General features: G+C 53.5%; 2 protein-coding genes and 1 pseudogene across 8 annotated transcripts in view; 1 reads left to right on the top strand and 2 right to left on the bottom strand.

Annotated features, from left to right (window-relative positions):
- The window catches only part of Ccdc57 (coiled-coil domain containing 57), a 91,192-nt gene extending 90,448 nt beyond the window's left edge, over positions 1 to 744 (bottom strand). For 2 of the 3 annotated variants that reach the window (XM_052195877.1, XM_052195878.1), the window contains exon 1: positions 210 to 743. The gene's annotated coding sequence lies outside the window, so the exon portion shown is untranslated. Of the gene's footprint in view, positions 1 to 209 lie in introns of all 3 variants that reach the window. The other variant, XM_052195879.1, reaches the window with a different exon arrangement.
- Slc16a3 (solute carrier family 16 member 3) lies at positions 25 to 26,446 on the top strand. Of its 5 annotated transcripts, none has more exons than XM_052195883.1 (6): positions 25 to 140; positions 21,983 to 22,077; positions 23,020 to 23,263; positions 23,599 to 23,742; positions 24,082 to 24,864; positions 25,539 to 26,446. In XM_052195883.1, exons 3-6 carry the CDS (start codon positions 23,041 to 23,043, stop codon positions 25,814 to 25,816), a joined length of 1,428 nt encoding a protein of 475 aa, XP_052051843.1. In that variant the 5' UTR covers positions 25 to 140; positions 21,983 to 22,077; positions 23,020 to 23,040; the 3' UTR covers positions 25,817 to 26,446. The 5 variants fall into 5 exon arrangements, with proteins under 5 accessions (XP_052051843.1, XP_052051844.1, XP_052051840.1 ...); XM_052195884.1 differs by lacking the exon at positions 25 to 140 and adding an exon at positions 16,718 to 16,806; XM_052195880.1 differs by lacking the exon at positions 25 to 140 and adding an exon at positions 17,019 to 17,099.
- Positions 10,750 to 10,899, bottom strand: LOC127695750 (uncharacterized; annotated as a pseudogene).

The raw sequence follows: 26,446 nt of genomic DNA, 5'->3' as shown, positions 1-26,446 counted from the left end.
GAGGGACTGAAGCAAGCGCTGCTGCAGGATGCAGAGCAGTGAAAACACTGCAGTCGTGTGCTGGTTTGAGCGAAACCTGCTCCTCTTGCAGGCGCTGGACGCTGTCGGTCCCCGGATGATCGCGTGTGGCTAATCACGAGGTAGGCGTTTGGGAGTCTGGGTCAAAGCTACAGGGGAGCAAGAACCTGATGCGATGGCCGTTCACTCACCGCGTGTGCCACCCGGCAGGACCCAGCAGAATTAGCTTCGTCTCCCACGTGCGACCTAGAGCGGCGCCAGCCAGAACCGGGGTCTCTAGGATTCTGCGGGCCAGCAGCCTCCCGCCCGCGCCTTTAGCGCGGGCCACGTTGCCATAGCGACTGGAGTCAGTAACCTTGGTCACTGTGCACCCTGAGCAGTGCTCCGGTCCCGCCAGGCAGAAACAGGAGTCTCAGCACAGAGTTCCGACCTGTGCGCTGGTACCGAAGGAAGGGACGCGTGGAGTTCCGTGGCCTACTGGACTCCCTGAGTAGTGCAAGCCAATGAGCAAGGACCCGCACCTGTGGGGCCCTGTACCCTCCCCTTAGCTGTCCTGAGGGTCCCCAAGGTGCCCATCCTGAAGTCCCAAAGGGCTAACTTCAGCGTAGCAGGAGGCGCCGGTAGGCGGAGCGACTGGGAGCTCAAGGGTGGAGCCTGCAAGTCGTGGATGGGAAGTTACTCGGGACTCAGGTTTTTCTTTTGTAGACTGCACAGGAGACTGTGACAAGGGTGCACGTGGCAAGAATGGGTGGAGGTTGCACCTAGGGCCTGTCGCCAGGTGAAGAAAGATAAGTGAAGAAGTTGATCCTCTTTCAGAGCCCTGGGTAAGGCGGGGCCACAGGAAGTCCTTCCAGGATTTGGTCTGATACCTCAAACATCAAAAAGTGAATGATTCTCCAGGATCCCAGCTTTCAAGGAGCTTGTCCTGAACTGAGAAGAGTTGGATGGAATGGGGGTGGTTACTGGGAAGGGCCTGCATGGGCCTCACACCAGGAATTAGTTGCAGGCTCACCTTTGTCTGTCTTTCCCTGTCATTTAAATTCTCAGGTCATCTGAGGATCAGGGAGATGGCTCTGTGGATGTGTCAGCCTGTTGACCCGATTCACACTCTGAGACCCACAGAGTAGAAGGAGAGAACCAATTCCCATGAATTTTCCCTGTTCTCTGTATGTTATGGTCTGCATGCTCACACAGTCACAAATACACAAAATAAGTAATAAAAAGAATGGTATTGCGGGCAGTGGTGACACATGTCTTTAATTCCAGCACTTGGGAGGCAGAGACAGGCAGATTTCTGAGTTCGAGGCCAGCCTGGTCTACAGAGTGAGTTCCAGGACAGCCAGGGGTACACAGAGAAACCCTGTCTCAGGAAAATAAAAAAGGTATTCTAATCTCTTTATACTGAAGAAGTTAGCCTGCGGCCTGGCCCTGGGATGGGCTCACATACCTCAACCAGCATAATTCCTAGGGATGGGGAATGTCTGTGACTCCCCTCCTTCTGGAGGGCAGCTTCAAGAAGTCTAGTCATTCCTGCCTTCCTGCCCTATATCCTGTGGCCTTCCTCTGCACGTCAGTCTCTTTTCCTGTACTTGTTGTCCCCACTTCCTGACAGCAGATGCTAGTGCTTGGTCTGAACCTCCCCACAACCAGCTTGTCTTCGTAGCCTTCTCCGCAGCCTTCTCCATTCCCCTGGACCTCTCAGGGCCTTCTGTTCTATTAGAAAGTGAGGTAGTGCTGGGCTGTGGTGGCGCACACCTGTAATCCCAGCACTCTGGGAGGCAGAGGCAGGCAGATTTCTGAGTTTGAGGCCAGCCTGGTCTACAGAGTGAGTTCCAGGACAGCCAGGGCTACACAGAGAAACCCTGTCTCGAAAAAACCAAATCCAAACAAACAAATAAAACAACAAAAAAGAAAAAAGAAAGTGAGGTAGGCTCAACTGCCACTTCTTGAGGTTCTTTCTCCCACCCTCTATTCCCCCAGCTGTTTCATCCCCTATCACCAGATAGAAAGAAGGATAGAGGAGTGAGACAGAGATCCCTGAATCTAATTTCTTTCCTTTCCTTTCTATTTTGAGCATAACTACTAACAAACTGAAACACCTCCACGCCCCCAACCCCACAACCACCACCAACCACCCCCACTTCTCGGGGCTCTAGCATTTATATACCCTCTGAAAAGTTCCCAGAGTTCTAAACATCACACAATCGAAGAAACTATCTGCAGCTGGCAAAAGCACACCTCTGCTAGAGCACGAGGCAAATCATAGTCGGCTGCTGGGGACAGTCTGAAGCAATCTCATATCTCCACACCTGGGATTAAAATAAAAGCACATTTTAATTTAATTATCTTACGATATTTCTGTGTTTTTCAAAGAAACCAAAATTCCAGAATTTTCAAACATGCCAACTACAGCTTCCCAAGGTGACAGAGGGAATTGGGCTTCTGTGTACATGAAAATGGCCAGGAAAGGCTGGGAGGAACCAGCCTAAGCTGGCTCAAACTGGAGCCAGGCCACCCACAAGAGAGACAGAATATGTGTTACCTGAGGTCTTCAAGCCTCCTCCAACCCCTCATCTGTAAAGTGCAGGTCTGTACGTACCTGTGTGTTGTGGATGGAAGTGGATTCCCCAGGTTCAATTTTTTTTGTTGTTTTTTTGTTTGTTTGTTTGTTTTTCTTTTTTCTTTTTTTGGATTTTTTGGTTTTTTTGAGACAGGGTTTCCTCTGTGTAGCCCTGGCTGTCCTGGAACTCATTCTGTAGACCAGGCTGGCCTTGAACTCAGAAATCCGCCTGCCTCTGCCTCCCAGAGTGCTGGGATTACAGGCGCGCGCCACCACCGCTCGGCTTCAATATTTTGAATAATCCCCAAAGGGGCTGTGTTTGGAAGTTAAGGCTTTAAGGAGGTAATTTCCAGTTAATGAGATCGCCAGTGTGGGACCACTCTGAGGAAGAAACACAAGGAGCACACAGAAAGGCCAAGTGAGGACATAGGAAAAAGAGGCTGTCTGCAGGCTGGAAAGAAGGGTCAGAGAAACCTAGCCCTTCTGGCTTCCTAACCTCATTCATCTCCAGAAGTGAGAGAAAGGAGTGTCTGTGTGAAGCCCCAGTGCCCGGCATTCAGTTATGGCAGCCAGGGTGGAAACACCACATCACAGGTACACGTGCTTGGAACTGTGGCTGGGTGACCTAGGTGTCCTGCTGACTGCAGTCACTCTTGCAGCTGAGCCTGCATGCCCTGGTATCTAAGAACAGAAGCGGGGTGCCACCCAGGTCTGGAAGCTGTGGTAGTGTCCCACAGTCTTTGTAAGAATCTCAGTGCAATTGAGCTGGGCTCCCCTGGCTGATAACTCCCCTCGATGGCTTGGACTAAGGCTGTATCTTCCTCAACTACTTGGCCCTACCAAACACCCCTTGTACCCCACGATTCACACACACACACACACACACACACACACCCCTCCCACATATATGTGTTTATGTATATATACACATATATATAAACACACCACACACATTCACACACACACATACATACACACACACACACCTGAGGGTGCTGGCTCACACTGCCACACCCTGCTGCCTCCCAGATGGCCTCATCTTAGCCCTGCCATGATTCTTTCAAGGATGTGCTGGAAGCCTTGGCACCTCCAGGCAGAGGCACCCTCCCTGAGGCCCCTGCATGTCACACGTTTCCCTGCCTCCTCCTCCTCTCTTAGCATTAGCAGTCAGGAAATGACATTTACTTCACTGTCATGGGGACAATGCAGGTGGGCTCATGGGTGAGAGAGAGCAGCTGCAGTAAGAAAGGATGTTAGACTTAGCCCTCGCCTTTCCGGGAAAGCCAGCCCCACACCCGAGGCTCCAAGGGAAGATCCTCCTCGTGTGCTGCTGCTGCTGCTGCTGCTGGGCGTCCTGGCATCCTCAGCTGCGGGTGCTTTCTATGCTGTGCCTGTCTGCCTTCTCACACTGCTCTGCACAGGATGCCAGTCACACTGGCTCAGGATGTACCCAGCACAGTGCAACTGCATCTTAACTGACTGCATCAATCAATGATCCTGTTTCCAAGTAGGGCCACGTTTGAAACACAGGTGGCCAGGACTTGGGCCTGTCGTCGTCTGGGCCTGTGCTGGGCTCCTGTGGCCACTCTGCAGTGATCCCTGCTACCACCAGGCACTAATGCCACCGTCCCAGTGCTGCTATCAGCATATCTCTGTGTGACAGATGCCTGGCTTCTGAGTGGAATGAACAAGGAATGGCAGAAAGGCTAGAATTGAATCAGAATTTTGGGACGTCAGAACGCAGGCTGACTTGGTGGGTGCTGCTGAACGCTGAGTGAGAAGCCGAACTTGGTAGCTGGGCTCTCTCCTAGGACAGTGCCCTGGGGTAGAAAGCGACATAGGAGCTACCCAAGCACACCTGGTGCTGGCTACCCATGACTTGGGAGTCCCTTCTTTGATTTTTGGCCATAGGCCAACATTGTGGTGGTATCACCCACCACCAACACACATACACACACACACACACACATATACACATGTAACACCCCCACATAATACATACACATACATACATACACATACCCTACACATATGTACACACACACACACATATACACACATACACCTCTCCCACATTCACACACATGCCACACATATACATATGCATACACATATACATATACATTCCCCAAACACATACACACCACACATACACACACACATACAACCCCCCACATAATACACTCACATATACACATACATACACCCACACCCACATATATACACATATACACATATATACACACACATTCATACACATACCCCACACATATATATATACACACACACATATATACACAGACATTCACACACACATACACCATACACCCTTCCCACATATATATATATATATATACACATAAACACACACACATTCACATACACACTTCACACACACACACACACACACACACACACACACAGCTGTCTGCCTTAGGACTCTAGGCCTTGTTGGAGCCACAATAACACAGGGATCTGGTACGAGTAGTAGGGCCCTGTTCTGCCTGGGCACAGGCCTGCGTCTTCTTGAGCAAACCACTTCCCTTAGGTTCAGGAAATGGCAGTGCAAAGCTTGCTGGGCGACCTCTCCATCTGTGGAGAAGGTGAGCACCTTCTCCATGGCAGGAGGTGAGCTGAGAAGTGGGGAGGTGAAAGCCACCTGTTACTTGGACCTCTCTGTGGCAATGGATGTGGATATCTGTTCCTTACAAGGTCCCCAAGTAGGGAACCACTCTGGGAATGACTATTAGCGGCAGTCTGTCACCCGCCCTACAGTACAGCAGGGCCTGTACAAATGGTTCCTGTTTCCTAAGAGCCAGAGGCAGGTGGAGCTCTGTGAGTTCAAAGACAGCCTGGTCTAGAGTTCCAGGACAGCCAAAGTTACACAGAAAAACCCTGTCGTGAAAAACAGAAATAAAAACAAAGAAAGAAGAGGAGGGGGAAGCTTTGGAAGAAGGGAGGGCATGTATCTGAGAAGGCAACGCTGGTCTTGGACAGGGAATGCCGCTCAGTCACTGAGGCCTCCATCTGAAACCTGCAGTCTGTTGCTTCCCTGTGCTCTTGGCTCTGAGGGCTCAGTGCTGACTCACAGGGAGGGGCAGCAGTTCCTGGTTTCTGATGGACAGTTGGGCAGAGCCTCACCCACCCCTGGGTCTGAGTTTATCACACGTTTAGCACAAAGGCTGTCTGCCCCTAAGCTCCTCGTCCCCTACTCTGGCCTGGCCTCTCCAGAGACTCTTGACTTTTCCGCGGTGAAGGATGAGAGCGAGGACATCCCAAAGCAAGGGCAGGGAGAGCATGACCTCTGCCCCTTGGCTTGGGGCACTCCATGCTGCAAGTGTTGGCTGCAGTGTACAAGTGATAGACTCCAGGTGGACGGTGGAGGCGAACTGGGGCTCAGTCGGAAGAGGGAGAGAAATCAAGGGACCAGGTCTGTTTGTTCTTGGAGTCACAAGCCAGCAGATGTCCATTCTGCGTTCGGCTGAAGTCACAGACCATTGTGGGTGCTCCTCTGAGCCAATGCTAAACATAAGGGAAGCGGTGCTGATGGCTGGGCAATTCTGCACTTCCACCCACTGCTGGTGGAGAATGGGCTAAAGGAACGAGGGCTGGACAGGCCGGGGCAAGACCACCGCCTGCTGAACGTCCACACACCTAGTCTGTCTGAGCCTGGTCCTGAGCCTGGAGTTCCGGTGGGATGCGGGGGACCTTGGGAATTACTACTGGTATGGACAGAAAGAGACAGAAAGAAGATCCCAAAGGCTGGTGGGGGATGGGGGGCAAAGCAGCTCTGCTTGAGCCAAGCAAGATTGGGGGCACCCCAGGGCACCTGGGTTACACGGACAATCAGAAGGGTCAGTGAAAGGGTGGTCTGGAAGGCTGTGAGACTAGATAAAGTACAGTGGACTGAAAAATGTAAGGACAAGGTCCCCTGGAGAGGTTCTCCAGAACCCAAGGGATTCAGGAAACGTGCAGAAGGTCTCTGGGCTGCTAAAGGGGAGAAAACCTCTAAAAGCTAGGGAGGCCCAGGGGTGTCCACAAGAGAAACCATGAGTGTGAGGAGTAGTTGGTGTGTTTTAGACCCAGGTTGAGCTGAGGCAGAGAATGACCAATATTACCTGCTAAGGGTTTCGGTGTGTCTGAGGTGTGCATGAGGAGCAAGGGTTGTACAGTGCTGGAGTTGGTCCGTTCTGACAGCTATCCCTGTGACCAGTGTCCATAGACCGCTGTCCGCAGAGGCCATGCAACCACAGGCTGTTCTCTGAGCTCTGGGACAGGTCTTCCTTCTGTCCTCAACTACTTTTGGCTGCCGGTGGAGCCTTGGTGACCCTGTGGCTTCCTAGTATCACCTCATAAGCCAAGACTTGGAAGGGTCACTTTACATCACCGCCTTCAATCTCTGAAGCAGCGTGTTGTCACCTGTTCTTTACACACGGGATGGAGATACAGACAGGTCAGGGGCTGCTCTGAAGCCCTAGGGACATGAAGAGAGACGAAGGCCCAAGAGCAGCAAGGGAGGGGAGGAGACACTAGTGATGAGGATCCAGTGGAGGCATGCGGTGGCCGTTCTTAGTTGTCAATCGGTGGCCGTTCTTAGTTGTCAATCGGACTGTATCTGGGACTGACTAAAACCCGAGTGGCTGGGTACATCTGTGAAGGTCTTTTTAAAATTATTGCCAGGCAGTGGTGGCACACGCCTTTAATCCCTGCACTTGGGAGGTAGAGGCAGGCGGATTCCTGAGTTTGAGCCCAGCCTGGTCTACGGAGTGAGTTCCAGGACAGCCAGGGCTACACAGAGAAACCCTGTCTTGAAAAACCAAATAAATAAATAATTAAATAAATATTATTATTATTATTATTATTAAAGCAGTTAAGGTGGGGAGTCCTTGGATCTCCCCAGGTGGGACGAGACATCTTTAATCTGGGCACACCTCCCAGCCGCAGCCTAGAAGAGGACTCGGAAGAGCGAAAGCTCTGAGTTCTTTGTCTGCTTGCTCTCACTAGTGCTGGCAAAGGCCTTTCCTTCACTGGCACTAGAGACTTATTTCAGATACTAGCTGGGCCACAGCCTGTGAGCCGTTCTAAAATTCCCTTCGTTGGGTCAGTTCTGCTCCTCTAGACAACCCTAACACAAGGCTGAATGTGCCACCACAAGGCCTAGAAGACTGGGGACATGGACAGACACAGCAGAGGAGGACAAGAGGTAAAATGGCCCACCTGTCTACACAGCCTGTCTCCATACCTCAGGCTCACCCACATGGAGATCCAGGACCTAGATGGTTCCAAGGAGCTGGAATTCCCTGCAGCTGCCCAAGGGAGAAAGGACACAAGGAAGAGGGAGAGAAGCAGGCAGAGGAAGAGTACCCAGGGGGTTCTGGACCTATAGAGCCAGCAGACAGTTTGTGTCATAGCAGGTGTGTGTGGAGGAACCCGGTCTCCCAGAACAAATTCCTTGCCCATCCTCTAGGCTTAAAGACTGAACTAGGGTCTGAGTGACCCAATTCACCAAATCAGCTATCCAGTTGGCTCCTAGACAATGCTGTAACTCTCTGTGGGCCTGGCCAGGCTCCTTCAAGTAGGGTGTCACTGCAGCTAAATCCTGGAAACCCCACTGCATCCTGGTTAAGCAAGAGAGGAAGGATATGGACAATGGGTTGTGTCACCCCATAGACGAGAGGGAGACCCACGGCAGCCTGCATTCTCACAGGGAAAGTTCTGCCAGGCAATGCTCACTCTAGTTTAGACACAGAGGAGGGTGAGCACACACTCCTAGCCTGCAACCAAGAAAGTGACAGTTTTCTGAAGTAGCAGCACACACCTGTAATCCCAGCACTAGGGAGGCAGAGGCGGGCAGAACCCTCTATGAGTTTGAGGCCAGCTTGAGTTACATAGTGAGTGAGTTCCAGACCAGCCAAGGCTACACAGAGAAACCTTGTCTCAGAAACAAAACAAAAATGCTAAACCAAGTCCCATGGCCCCGAGCCGGGAGAGCAAAGCAAGAGGAACATAAGTCTGAGACTGGCTTGGGCTGCACAACAGTGAGATCCGGCCTCAGAAACAGAAATAAAAGGAATGTGTGTGGTGCTGGCAGTGTAGATCTACAGATAAACGCTGGCATGGCATGTGAAAGTTCCCGAGTGTGACCCAAAATAACAACAACAAAAATACCAAACATTTTTTTTGATGCTGAGATAATTGGATGTCCACATGTAAAGGAATGAGACCAGACCTGTATCCCAAGCCATTCACATAGAGTGTCTTGAAACTGGACAATGGGTCAGCAAACTCTTAGAAGAAACATCGGGCAGGGTTCTGTTCCCAACATCAAGAATAAAGAGAAAGGAAAGAAAAGATAGGTAAAATTTCATGGCAGAGGATTTCTGTCAAAACACTAAAACCACAAGCAATTAAAAATAAGGGTTAATAGGATCTGGAGAGACGGCTCAGCAGTTAGTAAGAGTGCTGACTGCTCTCCCAGAGGTCCTGAGTTCAATTCCCAGCAACTACATGGTGGCTCACAGCCATCTGTAATGGGATCCGATGCCCTCTTCTGATGAATCTGAAGATAGCGACAGTGTACTCATATACATAAAATAAATAAATCTTAAAAAAAAAATAAGGGTACCAAAAGGCCTGTTGGTGTATTACCTTTAAGCCACTCAGTGGAAGGGGACAGGCAAGGCAGGTGGGTAGACTTGCGGGCTAGCCAATGCTACAGAGGGAAGCTGTCAGCGGGAGGGGAGGGGAGGGGAGGGACCTGCAAACAAGCGGGTCTAGGGGCCAGGGAGCTGGCTGAGTGGGCAAGCTTCCACTGTATGAGGACAGGAGGTGTTCAGCTCCCTAGCGCCTATGCAAATGCCAGGGGAATGGGTGTGGTGACCTGTCTGTGGTCTCACCAACAAGGAAGTAGAAAGTGGAGACAGGGAGTCTCTCAGGCAAAGTAGGTAGGCAGACTAGCCAAACGGTTGAGAGATTCTGCCTTAACAAATAAGATCCGGGGCAATCAAGAAAGACATCTGCCATCTGTTGTTGCACCATCAATATTGGGCCTCCACACGCACATATGTGCTTAAGGACCCTCCTACATACTACACACACACACACACATACATATACATACATACACATACATATACATACACATATATACATACACACATATACACACACATACATATACATATACACATATACACACATATATACACACATATACACACATACATATACATATACACATACACACACATATATACACACATATACACACATACATACACAGATACACATACACACATATGCACATATGCACACACATACACACTACACAAAAGAGAGCAAAGAGATTAAGTTCACTACTAGACACTTTAGAAATGCAAATCAAAACCACAGTGAGCTGCTACTCCACGCCCATAAGGACGGCTTCAATAAAAATAAAAACAGAAAACCCACAACCAGAGCAGATGGGGTTAACAAGAACACAGGGAAACTGGAAGTCTTCTGCTCTGTGGTGGCAGTGTGACATGGGGCAGGTGGTGTGGAAAGCAGCTTGGTAGGTAGTTCCTCATGAAGCTAAATACGCAATAAACACGCAATTCCTGTGTTGCGTGAGCCAGCAATTTCACTCTTCCATGCATTACTGAGAAAGGTGGAGAAAGACTTGTACCTAAATATTCATAAGAGTATAAATCATGATAGCCAGGGGCTGGAGAGTTGGCTCAGCAGTGAAGAGCACTGACTGCTCCTCCAGAGGTCCCGAGTTCAATTCCCAGCAACCACATGGTGGCTCACAACCATCTGTAATGGGATCCGATCCCCTTTTCTGGTGTGTCTGAAGAGAGTGACAGTGTACTCACATACATAAAATAAATAAATCTTTAAAAAAATTTTTTTAAATTAAAATTTTTAAAAAAATCATGAGGACTGGTGAGATGGCTCAGCAGTTAAGAACACTGACTGTTCTTCTGAAGGTCCTGAGTTCAAATCTCAGCAACGACATGGTGGCTTACAACCATCCATAATGAGATCTGATGCCCTCTTCTGGTGCATCTGAAGACAGCTACAGTGTACTTACATATAATAAATAAATAAATCTTTAAAAAAAAAAAATCATGATAGCCAGGAGGTGGTAATGGCTCAAATGTCCGTGAACAGGTGAACGGATACATAGAATACATACATTCTGTCTGAATAATGGTATATTATTCAGTATAAAGGGAGTGAAATACTAGTGAATCTAAAGACTTTAAGGTCAGTGAAAGAAATCAGTCACATAAGGCTACATTCTGCACTTGATCTTAGCCAAAAGGCCGAGAAGCGATAAGGCTACATTCTGAGCCAGGCCTGCAATCCCTGTGGTTTTGGGAGGCTGAGGCAGGAGAATTGTAAGTTCAAGGCCTGCCTAGGAAACTTAGCAAGACCTGTTTTTTGTTTTTTGTTTTTTTTTTTTTTTTAAAGGAAAAACAATGTCCGGAAGTACATAGCTCCACAGCAGATCACTTACCTGAGGCCACAGGTTCAGTCCCTGACATACACACAGTTTCCTTGTGCATAAAATGTCCACAGATAAAGAGGCAGGCGGGAAGGCATAGAAATAGTTGCTACTTTGTACTGATTACCCAGGGGGTGCAGGGTGCTGTGATGGATGATGGAAAGATTTGGAGAAGCTGGTGGTTACACAACACTTGCAGGCATTGGATGCCACTCCTTCCTTCCTTCCTTCCTCCCTTCCTCCCTTCCTCCCTTCCTTCCTTCCTTCAAGTTTTATTTATTTTATTTATGTGAGTTCACTGTAGCTGTCTTCAGACACCCCAGAAGAGGGCATCAGATCCCATTACAGATGGTTGTGAGCCACCATGTGGTTCTTGAGATTTGAACTCCAGACCTTTGGAAGAGCAGTCAGTGCTCTTAACCCCTGAGCCATCTCTTCAGCCCCAATGCCACTGTTTCTTTATGAAAACTTCATTTTGATTTTTAAAGGTGAAACACAAGTAACCTGCAGGGAAAGGGCAATTTGGGGACGTAGAAGGGAAGCCACACGATGCAGGTCACACTCGGTGTCCTTCTGGTCTCTGTGTGCACATACATCTTGGCTTTGTATACGCTTCCTGGATGCTCCTGACGCACATGGGGTCAAGGTTAACATTAGGAAGTCTCCCTCAATCACTTTGCCTTTTAAGAAAATATTTACTGTGCGTGAGAGGGAGTTTGGGTTAGAGGGTGTCCGGCAAAGGTGTGGAGGTCAGGGGACAACTTCTGGGAGTCAGTTCGCCTTCTACCTTGTCGAGGTGGAATGTGCCTCGTTTGTGTGGTGGTACGGCATGCTTCAGGCCAGCCGGCCCATGGGCTTCTGGGAAGTTGTGATTCTTCTCCCTCTCACGTCACCACAGGAGTGCTGGCATTACAGGTGCTCACCACCATCGCATCGGATTTTTTATGTGGGTTCCAGGAATGAAGCTCAGGTGGACGGGTTGCTGCAGATGGCACCTTTACCCACTGAGCCCCCGCCCCCCGCCCCCCCCCCCCAGCCACCGCTTTACATTTTGGAACAAGTTCTCTCACTGTTTTGCCTGGATTAGGTGACAAGTGATGCACCCTTCTCTGACCACCACCATCACCACCACCTTGCTGGACATAAACTGACAGTCTTAGCTTCTTATATTGGTTCTTGGGATTCAGACTCAGGTTCTAATATTAGAAATGGGTCACACAGAAAAAATGTCCACACAATCCAAAGAATTTGAGCAAGGTGCCTCTGCACAGGGATGCAGGGCAGTGTAAATTCAGCAATCCAGCATCCCTAGGGATTCCCACTGGGTTGTGTTCCTAAAGCACAAAAGGGGGTCTTGCACCTCACTCTGATTGGTCAGAGCTCAGCCTCACATTCTTTAAGGGATTATGTCACTTAAAATGGCATACCTGATAGGCAGGGCAACTTCTAAGAACAGGATGCAACTCTGAGCACATTCTTTTATCTTGGAAAGAAGGTGGGTGGGGGAGGGATTCTCGCCAGGTGACGTCTTTACTAATTTATTTTCAGGAGCTGAAGAGAATGGCTCAGTGATTAAGAGCACTGACTGCTCTTCCAGAGGACCGAGGCGTTCAATTCTCAGTGTCAACATGCCAGCTCACAACTGTCCGTAACTCTGGTTCTAGGGGACCTGATGCCCTCACACAGACATCCACGTAGGCAAGACACCAGTGCACATAAAATAAAAGTAAATAAATTATTTTTTTCAGCTTTATTATTATTTATTATTTTATAAGTCTTTTGCCTGCACGTATATGCACATGTGCATACCTTGGAGGTCAGGAGTCAGCTTTGGTTCCTCTGGGATTGGATGAAATTACAGATGGTGTGAGCTACCTACCGCATGCATGGGTGCTGGGAATCTGACCTGGGTCCTCTGCAAGAGCAACAACTGCTCTTAACCACTGAGCCATCTCTTCAGATTCTGTCTTGACTAAGTTCTTTATAGATGAATTTTCATGGTTTCATTTAACCTTTGATGGCAACGACAGTATATTTCATCTACATTTCCCACAATCATGCTGTGCAGAAAGCATTTCACCCAGTGAGCCAGCCCAAGTCTACCTTTAAGATGGGGACTTCATATATGCATGTGTGTGTGTGTGTGTGTGTGTGTGTGTGCGCGCGCGCGCGCGCGTGTATGCACTTGTGTGTACATGTGTGCATCATGTTTGTGTGGTGTGTGTGTTTGTGTGGTGTGTGTGTTTGTGTGGTATGTGTGGTATGTACATGTGTGTGGTGTGTGTGTGTGCTCGTGTAGTGTGTGTGTGTGTGTTTAGCTCAGATTAGCCTTGCACGGTAAACCCCTTGCCTCAACACCAGGGTTCTCAGACTGCTGTGAGTGCTACCATACCCCTTTGTACATGAATAATCCTAACAGGAAGACAAAGCTCCACTCTGCTCAAGTCTGCATCTTGCTCTCTCCTGGATGATTTGCTTGTAGTGGGGCGTGTCCTGCTCACAGTCACACACTGGACTGCTTCAAGTGTCTACACCCAGCTGCTTCCTGAGGCCACAGCCTGTGCAACTGTCACTCCCGAGCCTTCTCCTCCCTCCCTCCCTCCAGGGCTGAAGGTGGAACGTCCCGTCCTGGTATTCCTTTTCCTTTCTTGGTGTCGGATCTTCTGTGGACAGCTATGCTGAAGCTGACCCTCCAACCCCTGCAGAGCCTTGGGGTGATGGGGCCATCTGAGACTCTGTTGTGGCTTGTGTGCTCCCACTGGAAGCAGGACTTTTGGGAGGTTTGCGGATCTTTAGGAGTGGACTCTAGAAATGGATTAATTCATAACAATGGCGTGTTGGGAGGTGTTAGTGACTTTAGGAGTGGGCCAGGGAATCCCACTATGCCTGCAGGCTCCTGGGGAGAAAGTGCTCTAGGTGTGGAGTAAAGGTTCAGTAGTGTGTCCTGGATCCTCTGGACAGAGATCACTCAGGCGCAGGGGTAAGAGACTGGCAGCTGCAGACCTCAGGGAGGGGAGCAGTGCTTGGGACGGAATGTTTGTCCCAGTGACTTGGCTTTCTTTACCTGACCCAGCTTGCCTTGGCTTCCATCCATCATGGGGTAGCAACTGGTGCCGGGTGCTTCACGCGGGCTTGTCCAGGCATAGTGACTGGCCTATAATCAGGATGGTCAGGAAGAAACCCCATGGGCTGCCAATGTGGCGTCCGTATGGCTCTACAGACTCTGAAATGTTCCTTGTCCTGACGGAGAGGAGGTTTGACCTTCCACCCTCCTTGGGGCAGCTGACAGAGAAATCTTCAGATAACTCTCTCCTTATTTCTAAGATCATTTTGGAGACAGAGGAGGAGCTAGGCGGCCGTCTGGGAGGCTAGATGGTTGCTTAAGGCTGGTGATAGATCCTTCACATCCCATGGTTCCTAGGGGCAGGGATCTTGGGAAAGCCCATGTCCTCCAGGGCTCCAGCCACTTAGTCGCCTCAGAGCACATTCCAGGGCCTGGTGGGACTTGAAGCTGTAGACTGGAATGGAAAGCGGTAGGAAGAGAAGGCTGCCTGGAGGGACGTGGAGTTTAGAGGGCGGGACAGGATCTGACTGGCTCACCTGGGTGGTTTCTAGAAAACCGGTACCTCACCAGGGATAGAGCACCTTCCCTTCAGAAGGGGACATCTTGGGCGGGTACAGGGCCCAGGTGGGTAATCTGGATGCTGGATCCAGGTCTGAAGAGAGCTCCCACATCATTGCCCTGTGAGCAGTAGAACTGAATGCTTCTAACTCAGAAAACGGGCTTTGGGGTTGTCTAGGGCAACCAGGTCGCCACATCTAGGGCAACCAGGTCTGCAGAGATGCAGTTCTTGATGGTGCTGTCCCTAGCCTTTGGGAGACAGGAGGAGGCACTGGCTTGGTTTCTGTCTCCCTCTTGGGAGCTCTGAGTTATTTAGTCTGCAGGAAGGGTGGGGGTGACGAGCACAGCTGGCTACCTCCCAGCGTCTGGGTATCAGTGGCGGAGACTGAAGTTTGTCAGCTACCTGTCACAGGTCTCCATCACTAAGGATTGAAGCCCTCCACCCCCAACTCGTGCCACTTGTTGGAGGTCATGGGGTCCTCACATGTGTGGTTTCTGAAGCATCTTTTGAATAATAGTCAGGCCCTAGGCAGAGGTGGGGTCTGAATGACTTCATGGAAGGTCACTGGAGAGTGAACACATGATAGAACATCTGGCCTTACCAGGCTGGGCATCTCAGTAGGTAGGAACTCGGGGTGGTAGACTATAGGAGCCACAGATAAGGCCCATGGTCCCCCCACTCCATCCCGTCACCACGGTCAAAAGAATGGGCAGCTGTGACCTTCTGGACTCAGAGATCACCCTTTCCCATTCTGGCTGAGTTGAGTTCTTCACCTGATATTGAGTTATTATCAAAATGTCCTAGCTTCAGGGAACTGGGGTCATTTAGGAGCCACATTAGAAGTGAGATGGAGGCTCCTTTAACCCAGACGCGGTGTCCTGAGCCCTGTCCACCCCGATGGACATCAGCTCCCTGATGTCTCCTCGACCCTCAGCACCCCAAATGCCTGGAAAAATGGGGTTGATGGCGCACCCTTCGGAGGACTAGAAAGAACTCTAGTAGAACCAGCTTGGAATGGCTCTACTTTCTCCCAGCCCTGCTCCTTCCAGGCGGTCCGCGATCTTCTGAGGAGCAGGATGCAAAGCTGCTGTCCTGTCCTCAGCCCCCACGCTGGGCTGGGAGTGCGTGGGATCGTTCTTGTGTTCTGTGTACTCAGATGCTGAGTTCCCGTGCTCCAAGATCAAGTTGCAGTCTGGGCATGGGCAGCGAATTGACCAATGTGCTGTAAAGAATGCTCCCCAATAAAACTCTGGTTGGATAATAAAAGGCTGGAGCCTGTGACCTGGCAGGAGAGACAGGAAGGTGGAACTTGAGATGAGTGGGGGGTCTCGAGTAGGGACCAGGAAAAGGAAAAAGGGAGGGGAAGGAAGAGGTCGCCGCAAGGCAGGATGGTCCGCGAGGATGAGCCCTGAGCACGCGGCCACAAGAAAATCGCTCTGAGGACACACATGGGGCAGAGCAAACACAGCAAGACTCAGTTGGCAAGTGCCATGGCACCTACAGCTAGGATGTTAGAAGTCTCAGAAACGCCGGTTTAAGCGTACAGCTTGTTAATAAAAACACCAGGTGTCTGAGTCGCCACACCCCCCTCTCCAGGGAGCTATACAGGATAGAGTGGAGCAGAAGCCCTCCCCCCATAAAATCACTTCTATAGGAGTTGAGAGGAGGGCTGTGTCAGTGCCTGTATCTGTCTTTGTTGCAGGGCCCGACCACAGGGGAAACCGGAAGTTCAGGGAGTTTGACAGCCGTGCCCAAGATCCCCCTGGTCAGTCCAAGGTGCCTGTCTCTCCCAAGCAGGGGAGACAGCTGCCACAGCCACGCAATGGCCCAGGCTTAGGCACGAGCAGGGTATAGTGGTTTGGATGGGGCGAAAGCCAGAAGTAGGCCCTAAAGACCCAGAGGCAAGGCAGACGGCAGGAGCCCTGAGTGCATTAGGTGCGGTGGGGGCGTGTGCCACCGGGCAGAAGGCACAGGCCAGCAGGCCAGGGCCTGGAGGACAAAAGGTCCCAGTCTCGGAGATAGCGATGACATCGCCACTTTCTGGATCGCTGGAATCATAGAAGGAGCCCCCAGCCTTGGGAGGGGATAAACGGAGGGCAGAATGGGACGTAGAGGTGAGCAGCCACGGACCGAGGGCGCGGAAGGTCCGCGTTGGGTGGGGCCCGCGCCCCGGGCGCCTATGGAGCGGGTTCGGTCAGTGTCCGCGCCGTCGGGGCGCAGCGGCCAGGGCGCCCCCTCCGGCAGCGGCGCGGGGTCCGGGTGGGGAGGGTAGGGGCGGCGCCAGGCAGCGGTGACGTGCGCGGGGGACGTGCCGCGCGACGGATGAGAGCACTTAAAGTCGCCCCCGGCGCGGCGCCGAGCAGCCAAGGCGGAGAGAGGAGCAGCACACAGCGGCTGGCCGTAACAGGTAGGCGCGGCGGGATGCTTGGCGCGCGGAGCGAGACAGGGACCCTTCTTCCAGTCGCCCAAGGTTTGGGGGTCTTCGATCATCAGGTGCCGGATCCAGACCTGGAGCTCCCGGCCCCCGGTCCTCTCTCCCCTCCTGATTCTCCAGTCCCATTCTCTCTTGACTTGGAGAACCTTCTCACCACTGCGGCTCCACCAAAGGGCCCTGAACGGCCAGTTGCGCGCTTGCATCCTGCTTCCCTTCCCTCCGAGAAGCCTATCTATCCATCCGGTAGCTCTCGGGGGCTGGGCTTCATCCAGGAGGCAGCTGCCCCGAGCGACCAAACGACCAGAGTATAAATAGCTCGGCCCAAGAGGGTTGGAGGGTGGCCGGACGGCCGGGGAACCTGGGCTATATTTGGTGGGAATGCTACAGCCTTCTTGGAACCCCGAATCTCCAGCGGGCGTCAGCAGGCCGCCAGGGAGAGAGACGGACACGTGCGCTTCGGAATGGTGCCAGGTTGGGGGAGGAATGCCCTCGGGTCTCTTTCTTTCATCTCTTCACATCCACCTTTACTACCATCTTAGACTCATTAACCCTCACCCAGCCACCAACTATTAGCCCACACTAGGCACGTGAAAGAGAGGTTTCCCTACAGAATGGGCTCGGTTTGCCCTATCCTCATCCCGTAGGAAAACCAGGCACATGGCCTCAGTTTTCTTACCTGAAAAGTGGGTTGACTAGGCGCCTGCCTGGATGTTGGTCGAGTCAACAGACAGGTTCAAGAGCAAGGGAAGCCGTTAACTCTGGACAGCTGATAGTGCTTGGCATCTGAGTGACAATCGAGGAGCTGGCAGCAGGGGCCAGGCCGGCAGGAACACTTTCTGTGAGGATCTGAGTCAGGGCAACAGGTTGGTCTGAGAGAGAGTAAACGGCGAGGCTCCCCCCATGCGGCGCGGGCTCATTAGCTTTTCCAAAGCTGGGGGTGGATTCTGTCGGGAGCAGATTTTCCCCGAGGGCTCCCGGCATCATTCCACAGGCCCAAAAGTTGGCTGGTGTCCAGTGGTGCTGGGTCTGTCGGTGTTGAGGGATGAGGACAGTCCGGAACGTGTGGGGACTCACTCGGGGTGAGCAGAGATGAGCACACCTAGGGGGGTGTGCAAAGGACGGGCCTACCCCTCAAGGGCACTGATGACTGCCCAGGTACGTGTGGCCCCCCTCCTTGACGAGGACTTGAATAACCAGTGGTTTGGTTCCAAGATGGACTTGCCCACGTCACCAGTGATCTTGGGCAGGCTTGCTCCCCATTAAAAAGCGATCTCACTGCCTGGACGCCTGAATTTGGAGGGGCAGCGGGGAGAAAGCACAGTCGGTCTTGGAACAATCAAGAAGTAGGAAGGGGCCAGCGTGTGCGACCCCACAGTATGCCGGTGTTCTGAACTCTCGAGGCCAGTCCTGCAATGAAGGAAGGGGAAGGGCTGGTGAGGACCCAAAGCAGACGGCACCTTGGGGCCCCATGCGGGACTTTCTGGATGATGGTGCTAAGCTGTTGGAGACGTCTGGCACTGAGCACTGGCTCAGGGGCAGGTCAGGAATGGAGACCGCCCTAGAGGCAAGAGCAGACTTCTGGCCGTTGTTCCCATCGGTGGAATGGGCCATGAGGGGGTAGGTGGATAATGAACGAGCTGAGAGACCCGCGATGCTCATCTCAGCATCCCAGAGGCTCAGTCGCGCGCCCTCGCTCGCTTTCGTGAAGGGCAGAATGAACTGGCCCTCCTTGCAAGAGAATCTGTGACGAGTCATAGGTCTCTTAGGGTATGTGGCGCCCTGCGCTGCAAGTACGGTAGAAGCCGAGGACAGCCTACTCCAGGCAATACGGCAGCGGCTCCTCCCTTGGCGCGGTCACGTCCCCCACGTCCCGAGGCCGCTTGGGCGGAGCTTCCTTCCCTTTTCGACCCTAACCCGACCCACTGAACCCCGCCCAGGTCGGCTGGACCACTACCTCCAGTCGGTTGCCGCCCTGTGATCCAAGCCCCACCTCCACCCATACTTCTGCCTTCTCCAGACCTACCTCCTCTTTGCCTGACAGTGATGGGAGTTGGGGTGTGTGTGTGGCTTAGGACTTCCAAGACTCCTTTAGCTTTAGCCTTAGCTTTAGGAGGGAGGACTGCGTGGGAATCGAGGGCTCCGGAAGATGCCTTTGTGGTGGAGTGGCCCGCACAGTGCTCAGCAGGTCTTGGTGGAACTTTGCATAGAAGGGTCTCCCACAGTTAGCTGGAGCCGGTCCCTAGGGCTGCCCCATTTTGTGAGGTTCCTCACAAGAGGAGCGATCTCAGGGCTGAGGCGGGGTGGTGGTCGGCTCTGGGCAACAGTGTCTATTTTGGCAAACAAGGGCAGTATTTCTACCCCACTGATCCCTGCAAAGTTGATGTGAGCTGACAGGACAACGTGCTTGGGAGCCAGGCATGCATCGGAGGCCGGGTGGGCCAGTAGCGACGGGACGGAGAGCCAGGCAAGGTGTGGCCCATCCTCTGCTGACCATGGAGGCCTCCCCAGAAAAATCCTCTAGGGACTTTAACATGGTATACTTTTGCACACGATGGGCTCAGGCTTAGGGCTCAGAGAGGAGAGGTGCATTGCTACGCCCTAAGGGAGCCTTTCAGCAACCTCCTGCCCCTGCCACCCTGAGATACTGGGTGCCGGCCTCAACCGCCTTACTTGTTCTTTGGGGATCTGTAACGCAACACAAGGGATGTAGTTGCCGTTGTTCCTGCCGCCTACTCTGACCACAAAGGCAGGGCCAAGGCCGGCCCCTCTGGTGACAGGCACGTAATGGGCACCTAGTCTGCCTTCCTTGAACTAACTGGCAGTTCAGGTCCACAGACCCCAGCTGGCAAAAGGGGTGAAGTCCAGGCCCTCAGATGCAAAGGGCTGTTGCAGAGGACTTCCACGTGCCCCTGGCATAAGACACAGCCAGTGCTGTTAGGCTTTCCAAGGGCCCCTAAGGGGCCAGCCCTCGGAGCACCCCGGAGCCGCTCCTGACCCAGCCCCCATCTCCAGATCAGTTTTCTGTGACCTGGAGGCAGAGTTATTTCTGGGCTGCTTCCCTGGGAGGGTAAATGTCACCAAAAGGCCAGATGGCTAGGGTGTGTCCATGTGATATGCTGCTGGGGGGCGGGACCCTGGTGGGTACAGACAGGAAAGCCCAGGGGTTAGAGCAGTGGTCTGCATTTGGGCCCATCCATGGTCTGTTGCCCTGTGGACCTCACCCCTGAGGCAGGTTGGGTATTCTAGCCTTTTTATTGGGATGTGTTCAGGCCTGGACTGTAAACAGCAGGGCCAAGAGCAAGCAGGCTTAGACGCCACCCCTGGCCGGGAAATCGTGATCTCCCTGGAAGGTCTGCCTCTGCAAGGTTTCTGGTGACAGGCTGGGGTGGGCACTGGTGAGGTGCTCTTAGGGTAGCTAGCGCCTGGGCTAGGTGAGGACATGGCTGCTGGGCCTTGGCGAGGGGCTCCCTGTCTTCACGCCATCACCTCTGACGGTGGCCCTTCTTGTGTGAGCCTTCCATGGCAGCTATGGGACAGAAAAGTCCCAGGACAGGGACTCTCGACCCCGACTGCCCTCTGGGACCCTAGTTCAGAGGGCACCTCATCTACAGCAGGTAATTATGTCCCCGTTTGTCCCCCGTGGACTTTAAGAGCTCCAACGAGGGCCAACGTTTATAATAAACCAGCAAAGGTGGACTGACGTCAGAAGGCTGGGAGGCCTGTTTGGTACCTGGACAAGTGCTAGGCGTGTTTGCTGAGAGGCCGGAGCTGCAGCCTGGGAGGGGGCCTGGGGGGCCCAGGGTTGGGCTGGCGCTCACCACTGCTACTGAGCATGTTCTCCTTTTTGTTTCACATGGAAACCGGATTTTATTTTTTTACAGCTTATTTTGTGAACACGGGGAGGGGAGAGGTTGCGGGGGGTGGGGGGTGGGGCACATGAACATATGTGCCTGAGTGTGTGTGCCATTGCTTGTGGCGATCAGAGTTAGTCTTCCTTCATGTAGGTCATGGGCACTGGACCCAGGCTGTCAGTCTCAGGTGAAGGTGTCTTTACCCAGTGAGCCATCTTGCCCACCCTGGGTTTATTTTAGAGAGTGCAACAGAATTAATCCCAGCACTTAGGAGAGTTGAAGGCCATCTAGGGATACAAAGTGAAATACTATCTACACCCTCGAACACACGCGCACACAGACACAAAGAGAGGCAGAGAGACGGAAAGACAGACAGAAGAAAAAGGCAACACACTTCTGTAAGTCCAATGTCCGAACCCCCACAGTCAGCCATGTCCCTCCCCCGTCCTCGCCATGACCACTCCTTAAATTCTGGGCCTGGGGTGATCATGGTTTCTGCCTTTTGGTTTCATCTCTAAAGGGTTAATGCCTAAAATGTAACCACTCCAGTTTTTAAAGATTTCCCTTTAAGTAATCTTGAGGGCCTTTCAAACTCAGGGCTAATGGGTAAGAGGGACCTGGAGCTCAGCTGGGGCTCGCACTGGGCGTGTCCTGCCAGTGAGTCAGGTTGGGCTGTGCCCAGATGGTCAGGTGTGGGGTGCAGCCTTGGAAGGCTGGTGTGTATCCCTAGCAGAGCCATGTGTTGTCTCTGAACTTCAGGGAAACCTGGACTCCTAGGACAGTCTGTCTAGTTTAGCACATCTGTGACCCAATCACAGGACTGCTCGGAGGAGAAAGCCAGAAAAGGGGCAGGGGCAGGGGTAGGGGCAGGGCTGGAGAGCAGAGATCCATGCTCAGCCCTCCCAGGGCGAGCAGCCTAGGTGGGAAGGAAGGTCACCTGGCCGGAGCTTACATTCCAGTCTAGCTGCCCTTACAGACACACCGAGGCTTGACTTTTCTCCACAGAGTACTGTTTGGCAGCACAGCATTTGTGGAGAGAGACGAGTAGGCTGGACTGAACACTCAGGTCAGAGGCCGCCCTCGCTGCAGCTCAATTCTTGGTGAGACGGGGCATGAGGCTAGCCTCTGGGGTTAGTCAGTCAGAACACTGACTGGGGTGCCATTAGCAAACAGAAGCTTGGTCCTAGCTTTCGGACTGCTTTGTCTCACATCAATAAAGGCCCTGAAATTCATGAAAAGGGAAGTTAGCGCTGGGTGGGTGTGGGGTTTGGGTCAGCCCCAGTTCCCACAGATTGGTATAGGAGCTGCTGCCACACCTGTTTTCCCCTTAATCCTAGACCTTCCCAGAATCCATCAGGATCTTCAGCTTCCTCCCCAAAGCCAACGCCACAGATTGTTCCAGGCAGAGCTAGAGCTACCAATCTCTACCCAGGGGTACTGGGAAGCAAGCCCCCCTCAGATTCCATACAGCCTGCCTTGACATTTGCCCCCACAAGGCAGCCAGGGGAATCCAGAGCGGGCGAGAATGCGGCTTTGCCCCTCTGGGGCAGGGCTGACAGACCCTATTTAGACTCGGAGGTGGGCTGGATACTCATCCTAGACATTCTAAGGGAGGGTTCAAGAATGTGCCCTGAAAGGGACAGGAAGTCCAGGTTACTGTCCAGGCTACTCTGGGGGCACAGTTTCTGCGCAGCACAGGTTCAGAAGACGCCAGCTAGGCTGACTTCTTGGGCCTGCTCTTCCCAGGAAGTGACGTAAAGTCCTGCTTGAGCCCAAAGTCACTGTACTTTATAGCCACCTGTGTGGGGACAGGCAACTGAATGAGGGGCCTAGACAGCATCCCAAGGTACAAGTAAGGGAGCCTGGGGTGGGAGCCCAGGGCCAGCAAGTACAGGCCGCCCAGGGCTGGGCTGCTGCTGGAGCAGCCAGGTGCCAGTGCTGGCACTCTCCAGGTGCCTGGCCTGTTTCTGCCCCACCCTCTGCTGGGCTGTGGCTGTGATGGTCACCCTGGCAACCTGAGTCATCAATGTTTCTTTTCTCAGGTGAGACCAGCCCTCCTGGCTATGGGAGGAGCTGTGGTGGACGAGGGTCCCACCGGCATCAAGGCCCCCGATGGGGGCTGGGGCTGGGCCGTCCTCTTTGGCTGTTTCATCATCACGGGCTTCTCCTACGCCTTCCCCAAGGCGGTCAGCGTCTTTTTCAAGGAGCTCATGCATGAGTTTGGGATTGGTTACAGCGACACGGCTTGGATCTCCTCCATTCTGCTGGCCATGCTGTATGGCACAGGTGAGGTGGGGTCCACGGGGAGCCCGGGGAATGGGTTAAATCTCATAAATGGGGCGGGGTGACCTTGCCAGAGAGCTATTGGTTCTTTAAGAGAGTGGGTTGTGCTGAGACTCCCAGTGGTCAGGTCCCTTAAGATGGCTGCTGCCTGTTGACCCTCTTAGGCAATGAGAGAGGCTGAGCTCTGCCCAGTGTCCACGAGTCGCCTGCACTGTGAACCTGGGCCCCCAGTGCTCAGCACGCCTGTTGGGCTGAGGGCCCGTCATACTCTAGCGGGCAGTGAGAGGGCAGAGCTAAGCTGGAGGCCCAGGCAGCCCTCAGCCACCTTCTCCACACAGGCCCACTCTGCAGTGTGTGTGTGAACCGCTTTGGCTGCCGGCCTGTCATGCTTGTGGGCGGCCTCTTTGCGTCCCTGGGAATGGTGGCTGCGTCCTTCTGCAGGAGCATTATCCAGATCTACCTCACCACAGGGGTCATCACTGGTGAGTCTGGCGGGACCTGCAGACCTCAGGGTGGCCGCACCTGTTCTGAGTTTGGAGGGAAAGCTGAGAGCTGTTGGGTTCCTTCCCTCCCTCGGGGCATGGGCAGAGGTCTTGGGGGGCAACACGGGGGTCTAAGCTGCCTTGCTTGGAAATCTGAGTTACGAGGTCTCACGCTGCCTTCCTGCATGTCTCAATCATGGGGTTTAACTGCGCCCTCCTAGGAGGTCTGAGTCTGGGATTCCAGAAGGAAGTCACACTGCCTTCTGCAGGCTTGGATCTCGGGGTCTCACGCTGTCCTCTTGGGAGGTCTGGGGAATCTTACACTGTCCTCTCTTACAGGCTTGGGCCTGGCTCTCAACTTCCAGCCCTCCCTCATCATGCTCAACCGATACTTCAACAAGCGTCGTCCCATGGCCAATGGGCTGGCGGCGGCGGGCAGTCCCGTGTTCCTTTGTGCACTGTCTCCGCTGGGGCAGCTGCTGCAGGACCACTATGGCTGGCGGGGTGGCTTCCTCATCCTGGGGGGCCTGCTGCTCAACTGCTGCGTGTGTGCGGCGCTCATGAGGCCGCTGGTGGCGCCCCAGGCGGGGGGCAGCGGCGGCGGGGGTGGGACTGAGTCCCGTGGACCCCAGCGGCCGCCTCAGCGCCTGCTAGACCTGAGTGTCTTCCGAGACCGCGGCTTCCTCATCTACGCCGTGGCTGCATCCATCATGGTGCTGGGGCTCTTTGTGCCTCCCGTCTTTGTGGTGAGCTATGCTAAGGATATGGGCGTGCCCGACACGAAGGCCGCCTTCCTTCTCACCATCCTGGGCTTCATCGACATCTTTGCCAGGCCCACGGCTGGTTTCATAACGGGGCTCAAGAAGGTGCGGCCCTACTCTGTCTACCTCTTCAGCTTTGCCATGTTCTTCAATGGCTTCACTGACCTGACGGGCTCCACGGCCAGCGACTACGGGGGCCTGGTGGTCTTTTGCATCTTCTTTGGCATCTCGTACGGCATGGTGGGAGCACTACAGTTTGAGGTGCTCATGGCTATCGTGGGCACTCAGAAGTTCTCCAGTGCCATTGGTCTCGTGCTGCTGTTGGAGGCCGTGGCTGTGCTCATCGGGCCCCCATCAGGAGGTGAGTGCTGCCAGCCAGGGAGACTAGGCCAGGGCAGGGCCGGGCCTTCCTGAGGGGGGCTGCTCACCCCTCCCCCTCATACCCTGGCTTAGGAGACTGGGGCCAGCAGATGCTAAGTGCTGGCTCTGAGCCTCTGCACCAGGGTGGTGCCTGGCCTCTGCTTACCACGTGGGGAGCTCTTAAGGGGACGGGGTGGGGGTGGGGCGGGGGCGGTTTACATTTTAAAGGCCAGCTGGAAAAAAACACTTCACTAAAATTTAGCCTGGTTTTGGCTGGAGAGGGCAGCCCAGCCACCCTGGACTTGGCTCTAGCTTTGTCTGATCTCCTTACACCCTCTGGTTCCTTCTTTCTCCCAGAATGCTCTTGGGTCCTTAGGTGTTAAGGGCCTTGCTAAGCTGCCGTTCTTTCTAGGGGGTCCCAGTCTGGCTTGGAAGAGGGGCGTGTGCAAACCTAGTCTATCTACCCATTTCCGATTCAGCCTTTGCTCCCATGGGGAGGAGAAAGAGGAGGAAGAGACTGGAGAGGGCTGGGTGGGTGCCGCTAGGGATGGAGTTCAAGGCAGACAGGGCGACTGCGTGTCTGAGGCACTTCCTCAATGCCAGGAGATGGAACCCTGGCCCGGGTGGAGGCGGGGCACGCCTTAGAGCTTCTAGTGAGCTGGGTCTTCTCTGCAGGCAAGCTGCTGGATGCGACGAAGGTATACAAGTTTGTGTTCATCCTGGCGGGGGCTGAGGTGCTCACCTCCTCCCTTGTGCTGCTGCTGGGCAACTTCTGCTGCATCGGGAAGAGGAAGAGGCCCGAGGTGACAAAGCCTGAGGAGGTGGCCTCAGAGGAGAAGCTCCACAAGCCCCCTGTGGACGTGGGGGTGGACTCGAGGGAGGTGGAGCACTTCCTGAAGGCAGAGCCTGAGAAAAATGGGGAGGCGGTTCATACCCCGGAAACCAGCGTGTGAGCGGCCTGGCCGGGCGGGCGGGCGGGCGGGCAGGCAGGGAGCAGGGAAGAGGTCCAGAGACTGGCAACGCTCATATTTATTTCACAAACAGGACCAGCTGAGGCGGGGCCATCGGCTCAGCTCTTGGCTGCCTGGTCAGCGGGTCAGGGTTTTGCGGGGAGAGGTGGCAGGGTGGGAACCGCGTCATTCCAAAGTGGATCTGCGGTGAAGCCAAGGGAGGCCCACAGTTACCAGCCGCCTATACCAGGGGCCCGGCCTGCTGAGCCCGAGCAGCCTGCGGCTTCCCTTCCCTCCCTCCCCCGCTGTGGCCAAGGACCTAGAAACCCACACTTAGGAGACAACACGACTTTAATCAGAGGGCAGGGCTGGGACAGGCTGGCAGGTGGACACTGCCTGCAGGGTCCTCCCTGTCCCACCATCCCACCCGGCTCCCCAGCCCTAGTCTCCTACACTGCCAATCATCCCTCTCTGTCTAGAGGACAAGGCGCTCCTTCTACCTGAGAAGGCAGAAACAGACCAGCCTGTGGGAGGAGGGCCAAAGGGCCTGTCTCTAGGAGCTGTGCGGTTCTGGGCAGTGGTCTGTTCACCCCGAGTCCCACCGTTGTTAAATAACAAACTGCTGATTCTTAA

Source organism: Apodemus sylvaticus, chromosome 10 (genome assembly GCF_947179515.1).
Source record: "Apodemus sylvaticus chromosome 10, mApoSyl1.1, whole genome shotgun sequence".
Classification (NCBI taxonomy): domain Eukaryota; kingdom Metazoa; phylum Chordata; class Mammalia; order Rodentia; family Muridae; genus Apodemus; species Apodemus sylvaticus.
The sequence above is the reverse complement of the archived record's forward strand: the minus strand, read 5'-3'. Positions and strand labels throughout refer to the sequence as shown.